At 46.9% G+C, this 17065-nt stretch overlaps 1 protein-coding gene across 1 annotated transcript; it reads right to left on the bottom strand.

Annotated features, from left to right (window-relative positions):
• Positions 1-1887: 1887 nt before the first annotated feature.
• KCTD11 (potassium channel tetramerization domain containing 11) lies at positions 1888-8765 on the bottom strand. The gene has a single exon (XM_069644768.1). The coding sequence runs from the start codon at positions 8102-8104 to the stop codon at positions 7289-7291; it is 816 nt and encodes a 271-aa protein (XP_069500869.1). The 5' UTR covers positions 8105-8765; the 3' UTR covers positions 1888-7288.
• Between the last annotated feature and the right edge of the window lie 8300 nt (positions 8766-17065).

A 17065-nucleotide genomic window follows, 5' to 3' on the forward strand; every position in this document is an offset into this window, starting at 1 on the left:
GCCTAGTAGGACAGCCTCTCTCTTTCACTGTTATATTTACCTTTCATTCCCATGTTGCCTCCCTGTAGGTGTTTTGAAACACAATTTACTTGATGTATAAGCGCCTTACAAATGCACAATACATTTTTTAAAAATGTAAAAAAAAAAACATGTACTTTAAAAAAAATGTACCCAGGTCCCCAGGGAGTCATAGACCTGGTCAGGAAGTGCTACCGTGATACATACATGTGTATGGTATTGTGTGGATAGAGGACCTGGACATACACATGAATTGTCTGAGCTTCAATCACGTGTGAAAAAATAAGCAAGCGTGCATGCAGGGCTGTTCTGGACCAAGTAAAGGAGGAGTGTGGACTGGGTTCTAAGATGAAGGGGGTTAGGGGGAGGGGGGATCGGGTAGTGATTGGAGAGACCAGTAAGGATGGTGGAGGCCTACGTGATGGATGGACGGAGAGGTGGGGGAGGCGATGGGCTGAAGCTGAGTGATAAACCATTGAGAGTGGAGTCATGGGAGCAAGACTGCCAGGAGGAATCCTGCTCGCAGCGAAGCTGGAAGCCCCAGTCAATAGAGCGACGCCCAACTGATTCATATCAGCTCTTAGATCGACCTCTTTTGTCTGAATTATCCAGACGAAATGTCTCTGCCGGAAACGTCACCTGACATCTCTGTGAGGGCCTAAACGGCATTGCTGGGTGGCAATCGAACAAGCGACAAAGCCATCCACAAAAACCCAGCCAAAACACAGTTTTCCATTTTCGTTTCTTAATTAAGCATGCATATTTACTGAACTATTTCAAATTATATCTATTTCTGCTTTTCCATTGTGCATTTAAAACCTTTCTTTCAAAGCAATGACGCGTTAAAGTCTTTTGGAAAACTTAGGGCTTCATTCCGAGTGGGGCGGTAAGGGATACCGGGCACCGGTAAGGAGACCGGTGCCAGTAAACCCTTACCGCCCTACTACGAGTTCCCTTAGCGGGTCCCTCCTTTAACGCCTGGTCTGACCAGGCGTTATGGACGGGACCCGTTAAGGGAAATCAGAGCCAATAACGGTACCGCAAATTGCGGTACTGTTATTAGCTACTTCCCCCTTGCAATTGAGCCCTATGGGGGCTCAAATGGGAATGGGGAATGGTTATTTCAATGGGGACTTACCGGTCCCACAAAGGTCAGACTACACAGGTAGGTCCCCATTGAATGAGACCGGTGCCGGTACCGTTATTGGAGGCCGTCATGGCGCAAATAGCGCCATGACTACCTCCAATCTCGGAATGAGGACCTTAACATTTTTAATGCAAGACTTGTGTGTGCCTTGCGAGTCGAAAGTGCTAATGTGAGCGTGGGCGATTTAATCCAGCGACAGGGGCAGGTTAGGGGGTGGGGGGCTAAAAAGGAACACGCCAACTTTTTCAAACTAATAATTTCCAATACGTGTATTTATCTGCCACTTATTTTCTATCAAAAGAGGCCATTGTTAACCCCTTAAGTGCCAAGGACGAGTATAATGGTCCTTTTTGCATAGACATGCATAATAGCCTGCCAGTCTTAGTCAAGAAGAACTCCAAGGTCACAGGTAGGGAAGTGAACCTCGTCGCCAAGTTCCAGACTGACAAGGTGATGCAACAGGATACATCCAAGGTAAGTAAGTGGGAAGGTCCAGGAAGACATATATTGGCCTCCACTCTCACAGGCTGTCTCACTCCAGATGGCATTCATGGAACTTCAAGGGGCACTCACACCACAGCATTCCACAGGCATGCATCCTCCCAAGCCAGCACTCATGCAAGACCAGGGCAAGGGCGACACAAGACACAACACTCATCCAGCGTAACTGCGACCAGCAGAGGTAACATAGTGCCCCTTAATCCATACAAATACCACATGCCTGCTGTACAAAGGTAAACAGTTTATTGCAATTATCAGTGAGTAACCTGGTAATAAACGGCTTTGTACATTGTCAATCCACAATAAACCCTTGGCGTTCCGAGAGGGCCAACTTCAAAGGGGTCAATCGGGTACATTTTTTAATTTGTTTTAACAATAAATAAACATGTGGAAAATACACACAAAAGTAGCATAAATAAATGAAAGTAGCTATTTTCCCCCTGAAGGTTTAATAAGCCTTATCCCTTCACAAATGGGCCCAAGCGCGCACTGCGTTCGGTGCTCAGAGCAGGCACAGAGGGGAGTGCAGTGTCCGTGCCCATTCCGTCCTTGGCCTCTCTGTGGGGCACTACCTCTCAGAGAGACCCCTCTTTCTGGGAGTTTTTGTAGAGGTTCTACTCCTTGCTGTGGGATTAGTCCGACAAGGGAGCTATCCCTGATCACCGGAATACAACGGCTTATTCCATAAAAGACAGCCTCCAGGACCCTCCAACGTAGCACCGACCCATGGGGCCTCATTACGGCCATGCCAGTCCGGACGAAAGTGCTGGTAACAACAGTTACCGGTACCTTTTCCAGATTGGCATACTCTGTGTCTGCCAGTATGGGCAGTGAACTACCATCAGGCCTGGCCTGTCGGTAGTTCAGGCCCCTACCGGCAGAAAATACCAGCACCGTTAACAGCGGTGCCACTGCTTCAGTATTCCCATTCCCATGGAGTCCTATGGTATTACCGGGATATTAGGCGGCAGAAACGATAAGCCGAGGTTGCGTCTAATGGCAACCTCATAATGAGGGCCATAGTGACATCTCACACAACCTAAAACAGAGCCCAGCACCAACTAACTAACTGCCAATGCACAGGTGCATCTTGTACAATAAGGCACAGCCCCACCCCCCCATGACCAACTTACTACCAAAGTACGGTGGCCGCTATCACACTATAACAGACACCTTCCCAAAAACAATTAACATACAACTGGTACACAGTGACATCTTTTGCACCATTAGAGACCACCCCTAAATCTTAGCCTATTAACTTACAAACAGTGGAAAGTGACATCGGCTAGACCATCAGAGGCAGTTGCCATACCTATGAACTTGCAACAAGAGCGCCGTCACACAACTTACACCATAGAAGACAGCTCCAACACACGTATCTTCTTACAAGCAGCAACTCACAAAAGCATTTCTTAAGCCATAGCAGACTGGCCCTCAACACCTGATAACTTATGGACACTTCGCGGCGCAGTGGCATCTCAGACGGTAAGATAAAAAACCCTATCGCCTGAAAGCTTATAGCCAGCTCATAATGACATGGCCTGCCCCTTCAGAGAGAAGCAGATACCTTCCAGCCAGCCAGCAATGACATAGTTTACAATACTGGGGATAAGTCCCCAACACCTGAAAGCCTACAGCCAGATCACAATGACTTGTCCTGCACCTTCAGAGAGCGATACAAAACAGCAGATATCTTCCTGCCAGCCAGCAATGGCATACTTTACACCACAGGAGACATGTCTCCAACACCTCAAAGCTTACAGCCAGCTCGTGATGACATGGCCTGCCCCTTCAGAGAGAAGCAGATACCTTCCAGCCAGCCAGCAATGACATACCTTTCACCAAAGTAGACATGTCCCAAACACCTGAAAGCTTACAGCACGCACACAATGGCATGTCCTGCACCTTCAGAGAGAGATACACAACAGCAGATTGCTGGCTGGCAGCAATGACATACCTTACACCACAGGAGACATATCTCCAACACCTCAAAGCTTACAGCCAGCTCATGATGATGACGTGTCTTGCACCTTCAGAGAGAGACCCACAGCAGCAGATACCTTCCAGCCAGCCAGCAATGACATACCTTACACCACAGGAGACATGTCGCCAACACCTCAAAGCTTACAGCCAGCTCATGATGACATGTCCTGCACCTTCACAGATAGGTCCACATCAACAGATGCTTCCCGCCAGCCAGCACACCACAAGAGACATGTCCCTAACACCTGAAAACGTCCAGCCAGTCTACGGTGACATATTCTACACCATAAGTGACAGGTCGCCAAATCCAAAGACCTTCCAGCCACCTAACAATGACATACCTCACACTATGGGGGCACGTGCCCACCACCTGCAAACATGCAGCCCACCCACAGTGACATCTCTCACACTATAGGAGGCAGTACCCCAACACTACGTAACTTCCACCAAGCCTATGATGTCATCTCTGATGCAATAGTAGACAGGTTCCTAAAATCTGATAACTTCCAGCCAGCCCATGTTGACATCAAAAAACACCATAGGAGACACCTCAGCAATTTTCAGCCAGCCCATGTTGACATCAAAAAACGCCATAGGAGACATCTCAGCAATTTTCAGCCAGCCCATGTTGACATAAAAAAATACCATAGGAGACACCTCAGCAATTTCTTATGAAATATCTTGTTACTGCTAGATCCGATTACTCCAGAGAAAAGCCAGGAGCGGAATGACCGCCACAACACCACTACCTTCGTGCCCTCGGGGTGGGGGATAGCTTGTGTTTCAGGGGTTCTGGAGGCCAAACAGAGGCTTTCTGTTACACGCATCATGGTTTGATGACCGCATCATGGTTTGATGACCCGCTACACGAGCTCAAAGAACATAAAACATAAATATTCTAAAATAAATATAAATAAAGACATTTAAACAAAAACACAGTAACGCAAACGGGTGCTATACATCTGTCTTTTATAGCAGAACTGCAGAAAGGACCCCAGAGTTCCTGCTGGCACTTTTCATTATTGTTTTGATGTGATACAGTTCCTACGGCTTGCACCTCATTGGCCGCCGGCTGGGCATTAGGTTGGGCTTGGGCCAATAGGGAAGCTGCGTTATAGGACAGGCCGGCGCCTCTGGAAGACCACGTGCCTGGAATGCCACAGCCTGTCTGGATAAAAGCCCTACTTCCATATAGGCCTGTATGCTCACTATGACTATCTCTGTTCCTACGGTCTGCATATGGTCCATACTGTCAGATAACAATGATAGCCACCCACCCCTGGAAGTAAAGACATCCTAAGATTATAGCAGATGAAAATGAACACCGTGATCTGGCATAATACATTATTTAATACAAACACATGTTAGTCCTTTTAACCAACCTCCACCGGACTCATCCTGGGGTCAAAGGTTGAGCAAAAGTATTATAATAAAAGTGGCAATGCTGTAAACTCTCTGTAACAGTGGTCAAATTGTTCAAAATCATATTGAGCAAAAACAGTCTCGTGGGCAGGTTGGCCCTCGTGAGCTGTAATTATCCTGCTACGAGGTGAAACCGGTGAATAACAATGTGGCGCGCAGCCAAGTGCTTCCCATACGCTGCGCCGCGCCCAGGTATGGCTTCATGTTGGGAAGGTGGAATTCTATGTCAAACTGGCACGTCCTAAAAATAATCTGATGACGAAAATAATCCCTTGCGCGAGAAAAGAAATATTCCATTGTGACGCGCACAGCTGGACTAGACTAGGCGGCTCCCGGTCACGGGAAAGGAGTCCATGAGCCATAACAAACAGAAGTGAAGTAGGTCTGATTAGATGGATGAAGGCCCCCTCTAATAGCACCCCCCAAAACGATAGCACATGCTACCTTTACTCCAGTTATCGCTTAATATAGTGATGTGGCCTTCATACCTTTCCAAGCACAAACAGGTGTCAGGCGCATCAATCCACTGGCATTCTTGAAAACTACAAACCCCAGAATGCCAAGCAAAATCATGACTGGATGGCCTTCTCACGCATGGCCATGGGAAACTTGAGAGCTCTGCATTTTTCCAACCTTAGGAGGATTAAAATCGTGGATGGAACAGTATTCTAACTTGCGCCACCGAGTTTATCGTTTTGACCTTCTTGGAAGGGGCACGGGATATCTTTAAAGACATGCATAATAGCCTGGCAGTTAAGGGGTTAAAGCCTACTTCTGTACAGGCGACCTCACCAGACAGGCTGTAGAACCCATCCCTTGTGGCATCCCTGCCAGCCCTCCAAGGCCTAAGCGCCTCCTGCTCCCCTCATCGTTTGGCGCATCGTTGTTCGTTTCCATGGATACGAGAACGTAACCATTATGGGACACAAAGGACCAGCAGCGAAAAGATCTATCCCCGGCTCACCAGCAGGACCAGAAACCAGTACACACGCTAATAGCGTACGGCAGATGAACTTTCCACCATTTTAAAAAACCCAGAACTAATTAACCCCCGCTCTGAATCAGCGCTAAGATTCATGCGCTACCCCCAAAGGGACTTCTTTGCACATTTCGAAGTTGCAAAGCGCGCATTTATCTGCGTTTTGTCTTCTGTGACCTTTTTCGTGGTGTTTCAAAGTTCCTATTTTTCGATGGCTGCAGACAAGTACAGAGGTGGGATTTTCTAATCACGTATGGTATGGCTACAGGCTTCGGGTGGGGAGAGATCCTTGGCTGCCCGCGGGGTACCGCCAGGATGAGGATATGGGGGGCTTACAAGAGAACATCCTTCTGCCATCTCCACAGCCCCCACCCGCCAACGAAGTCAAAACTCTCGCAGTGTAAACAACATGAAAAATGTCGACAACAAAACTCAACATTTTACACAAACTAAGATAAAGAGATGGTAAAACTTACAATTAAATAATCACCTGTACAAATAAACAAATTGTTGGAATTTTAAGTTTAAAAAACAGTTTATAGCAGTAGATCTCTCCTAACCATTCAGTCACCTTCCCTGAACAAATACGAGTTTGCCACACAGTTTCGAGCGCCCAACTCCCTTATTCTCAATTGCAGGGAGCAAATTGTCCTCCTCAAAGCTCCCTAAACTGATCCCAGGCGGCCCCTTCATTTCTCCACTTTGACCTCTGAATACACCACCCGCTGCTTGTTCCAGAGCCGCCATTGTGACAGACACAGCTCCCCTCCTATGTCCAGAATTCAGGAGACAGTCAAGTGATTCATCTGAGGGTGTAGAGCGGCATAGGTTGGAGGTAACTTGACAATTTATATGGAAGCCGAATGGTCCAAGAAGGCACACTGTGAATCTTAAACTTGAGGTAGTCAAAGCAAAGGGGGTGTCCTTCACCCTGGTAGAAGACATTAGGGTACATGTGATCAATTGCCTGGCATAGGTCTAGCATCTGCTCATCCCCACTTTCTGCCACACAAACCTAAGGAGAACACTTACTCGGCAGGCTAAACAACCGTTGACATGTGTGCCATTGGTCCACGGACCTGGAACAGACATGGACGAGGTGTTACATTTCTAAATGGCGCCCTCTTCTGAGCCTTGCCAGCTTGGAAATGTCTATCAATGTGTGCAAATATGGCAAAAGTCCCGTTAACTTCCCAAACACTAAGGGCGCTGAAACATCAGTCCCCCCCACTTTAGACTCAATGTCGGACAAACCTTAGTGACCTGGAATTTAAAATGTCTTCTGGGTCTGGAAAAATGGCATCAATCCGGAAGCCCTGACTGAGGGCTGTCTTCAAAACCTCTTCCAGGAAGGCACTCGTGCAGGTCAACTCTCGGGCTTCCGGCACAGAGAGCAGTGGCCGCAGATTTTGCTTGAGGTATTCTGGGGTGGGTAGGTTGTCGGGCCGGGGTGCCCATTCCAACCGCATGTGATGGTCCCTTGCTTCCTCAGGGCGGAGAGATGGGGTGTCTTCGGATGTGCCGCACAGCAGGCGATCGCCAATAAGCCGTAGGAAACCAGAGTCAGTGCAGAAGAGGTTAGCAGTGAAAGCCTGGATGTGGCAGGTGGACAAGTCATAGTTCTGAGGTCCCTTCCTCAGAGTGAAGTGCAGAAGACGCTCATTGCACTCCACGTCCACGTGCAAGATAGCATTAGCCGCAGTCGCCCTCTCTTCCTCCCGCCGCCGGCGGATTTCCTCGAGCAGTGGCCTTATCTGGTAAAAGTCAGCCTCCCTTTCCAGCAACGCCAGTTCCCGGTAGCCCTCAGGCAGGTCGAGCCGGTCAAAGCGCAGGAAGTTGAGCACGTGCCGGAAGACCTTGCCATCACGGTCGATGAAGAAGGCACCATCCGCATCCTTTCGCGACGGCCAAGGCCTCAGGAACATGGCACCGAGCATGGAATCAGGGAAGCGGGTGAGAGTCTCTAGGGTCGTACTGTAGCGTTTTCCACCCACGTTGAGCGTCACCGGGCCACCAAACCCCATCCTGGTTTTAGCCAGGTCCAAGTCCAGCATACCCTTGCTCCCCACGCACGTGGACTGGCAGGGGGAAAAGGACAGTTGTCAGGCTGCCAAGCAGCTGACTTTAGGATGGAAACAAAAGCTGGTAGATAGTCAAATTCCGCCAGAACCCACTCACGGCCACGATCCTTTCCAAACAGCCACCACAGCAGTGAAATGGGATTTTTTTCGAGAGCAGGCTTGAGGAAAGTCGCAATGTTATGAACGGCACTGCGACGTGGAATGCAGAAGATTATCCCTGCTCAGCCGCTTCGCTCGTCGGTTTAAATAAAGGGCTCCTCCCGGCACTGGGAGGGTGGCACCGTCTCCAGGAAGTGGGCCGGGCACCGCAGCAGGGCCTGCCTTCCCCACCAACGCAGGTGTGACTCCTGGGCAGAGCTATTTTTAATATCTTTGAGCGTCGCTGCCAGCCCAGCCCTTGCCATGCAGCTGAGGCAGGGCTGTGTTTTTATTTTGTGGCAGGCAGAGAGTCAGTGGAACTGTGTGCAGTGGAGGCCCGAGAGAGATTAAGCGAAGGCAGAGCCAGGGGGGAGGAGACAGAGTGTGACACACACAAAAGGCCTGGGCTGGACAAAGAGCGCAGGCAACGGCTTGGGGGAGGGCTGCGTCTATGAATGTTTGCAATCAGTAGCCAAGGAAGCGTTTTCCCTGCCATCTGGGGTCAGCAGGGATCGCTTCCTGTTTTCACAGGGGAAGGCGAGCTTAGGATCCGAGCCAATCAGACTCGCTAACATTCTTGCCTCTTTTACCCTCCCTCCCTTCTCAGCTCGCCTGCACGATTCGCACGCATCTGCCCCGCTCACTTTTCATTAGTATCTGCTCTCCCTGTTTTTCCACCCTCCACACCTCTCTGCCCTCCCTGCTTTTCTAGTTTGCCCTCGCCTCTCTCTCTCGGGCAGGTACTGGTTTCTTTGTTTCCCCCCGCATGTCCTGCCTCCCCCAGTGGCGTCACTAGAAATGAGTATTAGGGGCGCAAACTAGGGGGCATAAATACAACGAAGGGATGAGGGGTTGAGGGAGGGATGGTGGTGGCACTTAAAATGAGGGTCAACAAGCCAAACTGGTTTAAGTCAGGGGCGTTTACTTCTCATTTTCCCAGTGGGGGACGGCAGGGTCCACAGCAATTTCTTGAAAAATAAATGTCCCATTGCAGCATATAGGGACTTTCACTAAATTGGCCTTTCCTCGGGGGAGGAGGGAGCGGGTCCCGGAGCACCCGTGTTCTCGGCGCCCCTGGTTTAAGTATAACTATATTGTACCAAGCTGGTTAAAAAAATGTGTCATTAAGCATGTTCAGAGTACGTTTAAGACAATAAAAGTTTTGCATCAAGTTAATATACATCCTAAAAAGTTAACCCACGTTCACCATTTGCAAAAATGCACTATGCACTCAGCAAGCGACTGCATTCTTTTAACTCAAGCAGACATCATTCACCACAGATTCAAGAAATGTGTGGTTAAAAGTGGTATTTAGCAGAATAGACATTGCTTTCAGATCGGCTTTAAATAATAGCCAGTCAAAAGAGTCGGCTTAACAGAAGAGCTATCACTCATACCTCAGTTTAAAATGATAGTCAAGTAGTCTTTTTAACAGATGAAATATCACCAACAGGCGCCGAGTACAGGGGGCAAAGAGCCAACTGCTCCCTTGGTTCGTTAGCAATGATTGCAGGAATCTCACTTTGTCCCTTTAACATTGTACAGTTTTCAGTTTCTGGCTGTACACCCCAGCAGCAGCTGCTGAATTGTTTAATTGGAGGGGCATTCATAATTCCCCCAAATATGCCACAATCAATCTAGGGGCTGGGGTGGCCGGGCAGGAGGGGTGTTAGACGGTTGGGGTTGCTAGACAGTTTTTTTAAAATAATGCCTGAAAATTGTGTATTTTACAGCACACATAAAAACATTGGTAAAAAATCCAGTTTGCAATTGCTTTTCTAGAGTAATTCAAAATCCAATATATGCAAGTCACCAACATTGCACAGGACCATTTCCCGAACACATTTTCATGATGCATTTGCCCACAATATTTGCCAGTATAAAAACATTTTCATGTGACTGTACCCATACATTTCCATGCTGACTGCACACATATATGCCAGTATTCCCCTATAAGATCATACTATTAGTTGCATAATGCTGGTAATGATACTATAAGAAAGCATATGCACACTTGTTCTGCCAATATATGGCAATATCCCTACATAAGAACATACTCCAGTTGGCTTTACCATTAAAATGCCATGCCACAGTATGAAAACATGTCCAAACTGGCTGCATCAAAATGCCAGTCTAGCCACGTAATATCACTTATCATGCTTGCATTATCAAAGATGCCCAATCCAAATTGTCATGTCAATGCGGGTCTAGCCATGTAATAACACTTGCCATGCTTGCTTTATCAATGATGCCAAATACAAATATCATGCCACAGTAAGAAATGGCTAGAGTGGCTGCACCAAAATGCCACTTTAGCCATGTAATCACACTTATCATGCTTGCTTTATCAATGATGCCCAATACAAAATGTTATGTCACAGTAATAAATGGCTAGACTGGCTGCATTCAAATGCCAGTCTAGCTATAGCTACATAATAACCCGTATCATGTTTGCTTTATCAAAGATGCCCAATACAAAAAGTCATGCCACAATAAGAAATGGTGAAACTGGCTGCATTAAAATGCCAGTCTAGCTACAGCTACATATTAACACTTATCATGCTTACTTTATCAAAGATGTCCAATACACAATATCACGCCACAATAAGAAATGGCTAGACTGACTTCATTATATTGCTAGTCCTGCTATCATAGATGCCCAGTGAAAAATGACATGCATGCCTCCTGAGTCCCCAGCACCTTGCAAGCACACAATGTGATTATGTGTGCATGCAGTGCACTGGGGTGCCCAAGGGGCAAGCACAGTATTTTTTACTAGGTATCTCTCATAGATGCCCAGTAACAAAATACCATGCCTGCCCCTGAGTCCCCCCCGACACCTTGCACAGGGAGCTGATTTTGGCTGATGGGGGATGGGTGTTGTGCAACAAACCCCTCCTGCCAAAATCAGCTCCACAGCCCAGCACAAACACATGTGGACACACATAGCATGCACTTCCTCATTCACACACGTGCCTATCATCATAGACTCACTCGTTACCCACAACACAGCATGCACGCATACATACACATATTTAAATTAACTTACCTTCTGGCCTGGTCCTGAAGTTTCCTCCCAGTGCTCCACCTCCCACATGGCACGAACAGGAACCAGGAAGCAAAGAGCGCTTCCTGCACATTGGGCACAAGAGTGGCAGCGCTGATGACATAGCGCCACATTCTATTAGTATGTGCCGGGAGGTTCAAGAGCACCCCCTTGCACATACAAAAATGTAGTTCTCCAGCAGCCATCCCCAATGAGCCATGCAAGGTTGGAGAAGCAACACTCTCCTGACGTTGCATGGCACATTGGACATGCGCCGCTGGGGAACAGAGCTGTTAAATGGAAACCGTGTTGCCCTTTGACAGTTCAAGCCAAACTAGGAGAACTCCCTCAGCTGGCTCCCTGGGTTCTCCATAATGGGAGGGGGTGCTTGTGGGTCGCCTCTCCTCTCCCACTAAGGGTGAGCCGCCACTAGTACACCCTCAATGAATCTATGCACAGGGTCAATGTGGCTGGAAATGAAATACTGTTGACTTTGAAGTCATGTAGATGAACTACACTGTTGTTAATGCAGTGACCTTTAGTACATTAAGGGATCCATAGACACACTGTAGAGTAGAAGGATACCAGGGTAGCTCAGCAGGTTCAGTGACAGTTGCTGAGATGTTATATATTTTAATCTGGTTGTTAATCGTATGAATTTTTGCAATTCTTTATAAAGAACAGGTGCTATAAAATGTGTTCAGCCAGGGGATGGATTGGGCAGTTCGTTTGCTTATATTCAGGGCGGGGTTGGGGGAATTTCTGCCTGTGTAGTGAAAATCAAAAGTTGGCACCCATGAGCCCACCGTTTCATATCCCAGTAACTGCTGTCAGCACAACAGAAGCATTGGGAGTAGGGACAAAAATGACAGGGTATTTGTACGGTAGTCCGACAAAAAAGAAACACATTTAAAGAAAAATATTGAATGTAAATGTAAGCAGTATTTTTCAGTTTATTGTTTTTTTCTATGCAAGTGTAAACTGCACATTTGGATAACAATAGTGTTCCCAGCATGTAGGAAGACTGCTTTTAATAGTGACGGTTCCCACCCCAGTAATATTCATGGCAAATTAATTCCTGTGGCGTCCCTTTGAGGCCAGAAGAAAGAGCACAGGCTAAGCAAATATAGCAAGCGCACGTGGGAATGACGAATGGGCAAAGGAGCACCTTTAAAACTCCTTGAAAGAGTTATTTGCCAGAGGTGATCAGAGTACCAATTAAGGGGGGCAAAGCAACAAATAGGGGGGGGGGGGCAATTTCCCACCTTCATCCTCTCTAGGGAGGCCTATGACCTCCCCTTCTCCATCTCTCTCCCCATCAGTTCCCATTCTGCCTTGTGTTTCACCCACTCTCCTCGCTGTATTCTCTGCTCCCTGCTTTCACCCTCTTTCATCAGGGGTGTTCTCTCTTTGCTTTCCCCTCCCTCTCCCGAGTTATGCCAGCTCACCCTGGTTTTCCAGTCTTTCTCCATAACACCTCTCACGTCCTGCTAAAATCTCCAAGGTGTAACCTACTCCTTACTATGACTCCAATTTTGAGTCTGAAGTATTTTACCCACAGGTGTTGGAATGAACAGGATTGTTTGGGTGTGAAAAAGTGGTTAAAATTCTCAACTTGTATATATTTTAATTTGAACACATTTCTTTTCATTGTAACCCATAATTTCTTTGTTGCTAACACATTTCTGTAAATGAACAAGATTGGGGCTCATTATGAGTTTGACGGTCTGGAAATAAGGTGCCGGTAACAATGTGCTCCGGCAACTTTTCTGACCGGCAAACTCAAAGTCTGCCGGGGAGGGCTCTGATCTACTGGCAGGCCTGACTTGCCGGTAGTTTAGGCGCCGGTGACTGCGTCATCCCAATCCCATGGAGTCCTGCGGGACTCCATAGGAATGGGGATTTACCGGCATCTCCGCCACTAGCATTATCCCGTTAACACCGGGATATCGGGAGGCGGACACGGTGCGGTAGTTCCCTGGTAACCAGCTGGAATTACGGGGGGATCGCGGGGGACTCGTAATGAGCCCCAATGTATCTGTAACATGAAAGTGCTCCCCGGATTAAGGAAGACAACAGCAGACCTGTTCTTTGTGGCATGTGGTAATGTCGCTACTGGTCTGAACACATCCACGGAGCATTGCAGGTATTATCAAGAGGCTGGCATCTGAATATGTGTTCATATCTCGGGCTACGGTCTTAGCTATGCTACACTATTCTAATAGCCTGTACTTGATCATTTTTTTAAATGTTTTTTTTTTTTAATTCTTTGTCATTTCAAGTTTACAAACTTAGGTTAGTAATGAAGAGACAAATATGGGTTACATTTCAATTATTCAATTACATTTCTTATTCAACAGGAATATAAACACAATTAAAACAGTACTATGGAGATATGTTACAAAATCATCAACTGTAAATAAAAGAATTACTATGTATACATAAAGAACAAAAACAAACCAGACACAACATAAATAGACAATACAACACCACCAGTTCACATTTATCTTCCTATCAGTTCACGTTCTTCTAATCCACGCATTCACTTCAATCTATCCAACTGCTATACTATTAACCTAGCCTCAATTATACATTTCATCAAAAGGTCCCCGTATTTCCAAATACTCACTCTCTCGTTTCTGTTTTTGTAGCATTAACTTCTCATATTTGGATAAAGTCTGCAGATCAGACCGCCATCCCTCCATTTAGCCCTTTTCCTTGTCTTCCTTTCTAAATACCTTTAGCTAGGCGTTTCCTTAGCCTTAAAAAACGCAACCAGATCAAACTAGCTTTGAATATTCTGCATATCCTGGAAAATAGGCTGGTCGAATTCCATAGGCAGCTCTCTGGCTCAGCTGTGCCGTCTTTTCATTATTCAAAGTACATATGCGTCAGCAACCGGGGCACGCGTTCAGGTTCTTATGATAGTTTGATTATGGCTATATTTCATGGAGCTATTTATCGTCAAGATATGCAAGTGTTGAGGTATTGCATCGTGTTTTGTTAATTGTTTCGAGCACAACTCTTTATATATATTTATTTATTTATTTATTTATTCAAATTCTTATATATCACGCCACATGCCAGCAGGCCTCAAGGCGCACATAAAACAGTACAAAACGAACGGCTGGAGGAAAACAGAATAAGAGGCACAGGATCCAAAGTCGATGAAATCGAACAAGAGAAGGCCAGATATTTTAAATTGTTTGAATTGTGATGTTTTCATAATGTGGCCATCAGATAAATTGGCTGGTTTATATCCTAAGTAGAAAGAACTCTAGTAGCCCTGAATTAAAGAGCGCCGCAGGAGAGGTACTGCCGGAGTAGTGCCTCATCCCAGGAAGCACCGGAGTGCCTCAGGTAAACCCAGGCTTCTTTGCTGGTTTCCCTGGGCTCCTTTACGCTCACACGGAAAATCCGTGCAGCATCACGCGACCATGGCCCACAATTTTTCAGAATATTGATTATTTATTGCTACGAACTGAAGATTGCATCAGTGCCCCACTCTTGGCCGGCCTTAGCATTTTCTCCATTAAAGCCCACGAGGAGAAAACACAGGCTAAAATGGCCACCCTTTGTTAACACCTATCTATATCCACAGCAAGAACTTCTGCCTGCATCCGGATTGGCTGGGCCAGAGCCCTTAACGAATCACTGCGCCGGCAGGCAAGCGCCGGCCCACAGCCAAAGGCACTCAGCACAAGGCAGGCTCCTGTCCCAAGCCTGTCCACAGCCTTCCTCGCCGTTCGCCGTAAAGTTATGCCCCCTCTGATCTACGACCTCCAGGAGCATCCAAATAGCGCACGGAGGAATCGCCAAGACGGACGGCCGCCGACCCTTCGCTACGACCAGTCACCATAAGACTCTGATAACTTTGCTTACTTGTGCAACATTTCATGTTTCACCTGCCTCACTGGCCACGTCCGCAGCACCACTCGTAAAAACCATCTCCCACCCCAAAGTGCTCTCATACACTCATCCACCGTCCGGCCGCCTGCCGTGACCGCCTCGCGCCCCTTGCAGTCCTAGCGCACCCCATACTGTACAGCTGTTCAGTCTTTTCAGCATTCCCCCACCCGTTCCCACTGTCATTGCGCCTTCTGCACCGCCCTCACCTCGCACTATCAATCTCGACTGGATCCACCAAGCACCCATCATGACCTGCGCCACTATCACGCCCAATATCCAGCTTGCCAACACACGGCATTCTTGGACTGGGTATAGTGACCTCAACAGCAATCCTTAGCAGGTACACTTCCCCATCTGCACAACCCTCTGCTACAGCTTATTTGGTCCACCTGTATGTCTCTCCACAGCTAATTGTGAGCTTCTAGCCTTAGCTGAAAGTAAGGAATGGGTGCTCTCCTAGCCTAAATTAATTCTGCATACTTGTGTATACGTAACTGAGATGGATCTGCCCATACTGTCAGCCTCCAGCCCTAGCTGAACCTGTTTATCTGTGCATACCTACCAAAGATGAAGCTGTTTATTCGTGTATACCTAGCCGAAATAATTTCTGCATATTTGTGCATACTTAACTAAGATGAATCTGCCCATTCTGTGAGCCTCCAGCCCTAGCTGAACCTGTTTATTTGTGCAAACCTATCAAAGACGAAGCTATTTACTCATGTATACCTAGCCAAAGCCGAGTGTACCTAAGCATGAGCTTCTAGCCTAAGCTGCATTAACTTATTGGTATAGACCTAGCTGAAGTTGAATCTGCCCATTTTGTCAGCCCCCAGCCATAGCTGAATCCGATTATTTTTTTTTTATTGAAAAAATCTACAGTTTTAACATAACGTAAAAACTTTTGTTTCAATTCCACAACAACAAACTCAAATAACACCTCAGTCCCTCCAGTACAACCATAAAGTCAAAAGAAAAAAGATGAAGAAATTTCAATGACGAAACAAAAAAAGAGAAATAACATTTCAGCCAACTCACGAATAAAAAAATAAGGCAGAATAAAACAAAATAGTCTGATTATTTGTGCATACCTGTGCATAGCTGTGAAAGAAGACTGCTAATTTGGAGTCTTTAGCCTAAGCTGATACTGCCTATCTGTATGCACCTAGCCTCAGTCGAATCTGCCTATCCTAGCACCACTACCTAGACTACACCGCAGCCAGATCATGCTCACCTGGCTCACTATCATCATGTTCCCCCACTGTGTCATGCGGGATAATGTACCTTGCAGTGGTAACAATTACATAGCCTTCAATAATGGCCTAGCCAAACTTGGATGTCTGAGACACTCCTCTCTCCCCTTCCCAACACCCTTCCTGCCCACTATGGCACCATTCCCACCTAGCCATTGCCATAACCACACTTCCTGTGACAGAGACCACCTAGTTGACATACCAGCCAATCCCATCCTTGACAGAACTCTGTGTCACCCTAGACCAAGTGGCTCATGTTTGACAAGAGGCGCTAATACCAATATCAAGCCCAACCATACCAAACCCAATACTAAGCCCTCCTCAACCAAGCCTCCAGGAAACACAATTACTATCAACCCTAGCCTTACAGCCCAGAACAGTAGATTAGGTACCAGACTCCACTCTATAATCAGTAAGCTCTCAGCCAAACCCCACACTAAAACTAATAATAGGGACACAGCCTTTAATAAGCCCAAATCACTCCCCCGTAAAGGAGCCCTACTAAATGTTAGGTCCCTTGCTGTCCACCCCAGTGAAATTGCTGACATCATCCTAACTAATGATCTTGACTTCCTCGCCATTACTGAAACC

Source organism: Ambystoma mexicanum, chromosome 1p, assembly GCF_040938575.1.
Source record: "Ambystoma mexicanum isolate Mex_15411 chromosome 1p, UKY_AmexF1_1, whole genome shotgun sequence".
Lineage (NCBI taxonomy): Eukaryota > Metazoa > Chordata > Amphibia > Caudata > Ambystomatidae > Ambystoma > Ambystoma mexicanum.

Excerpts from the sequence above, each read along its gene's own strand:
- KCTD11 (XM_069644768.1), bottom strand. The coding sequence starts at position 8,104 with ATGCTGGACTTGGACCTGGCTAAAACCAGGATGGGGTTTGGTGGCCCG.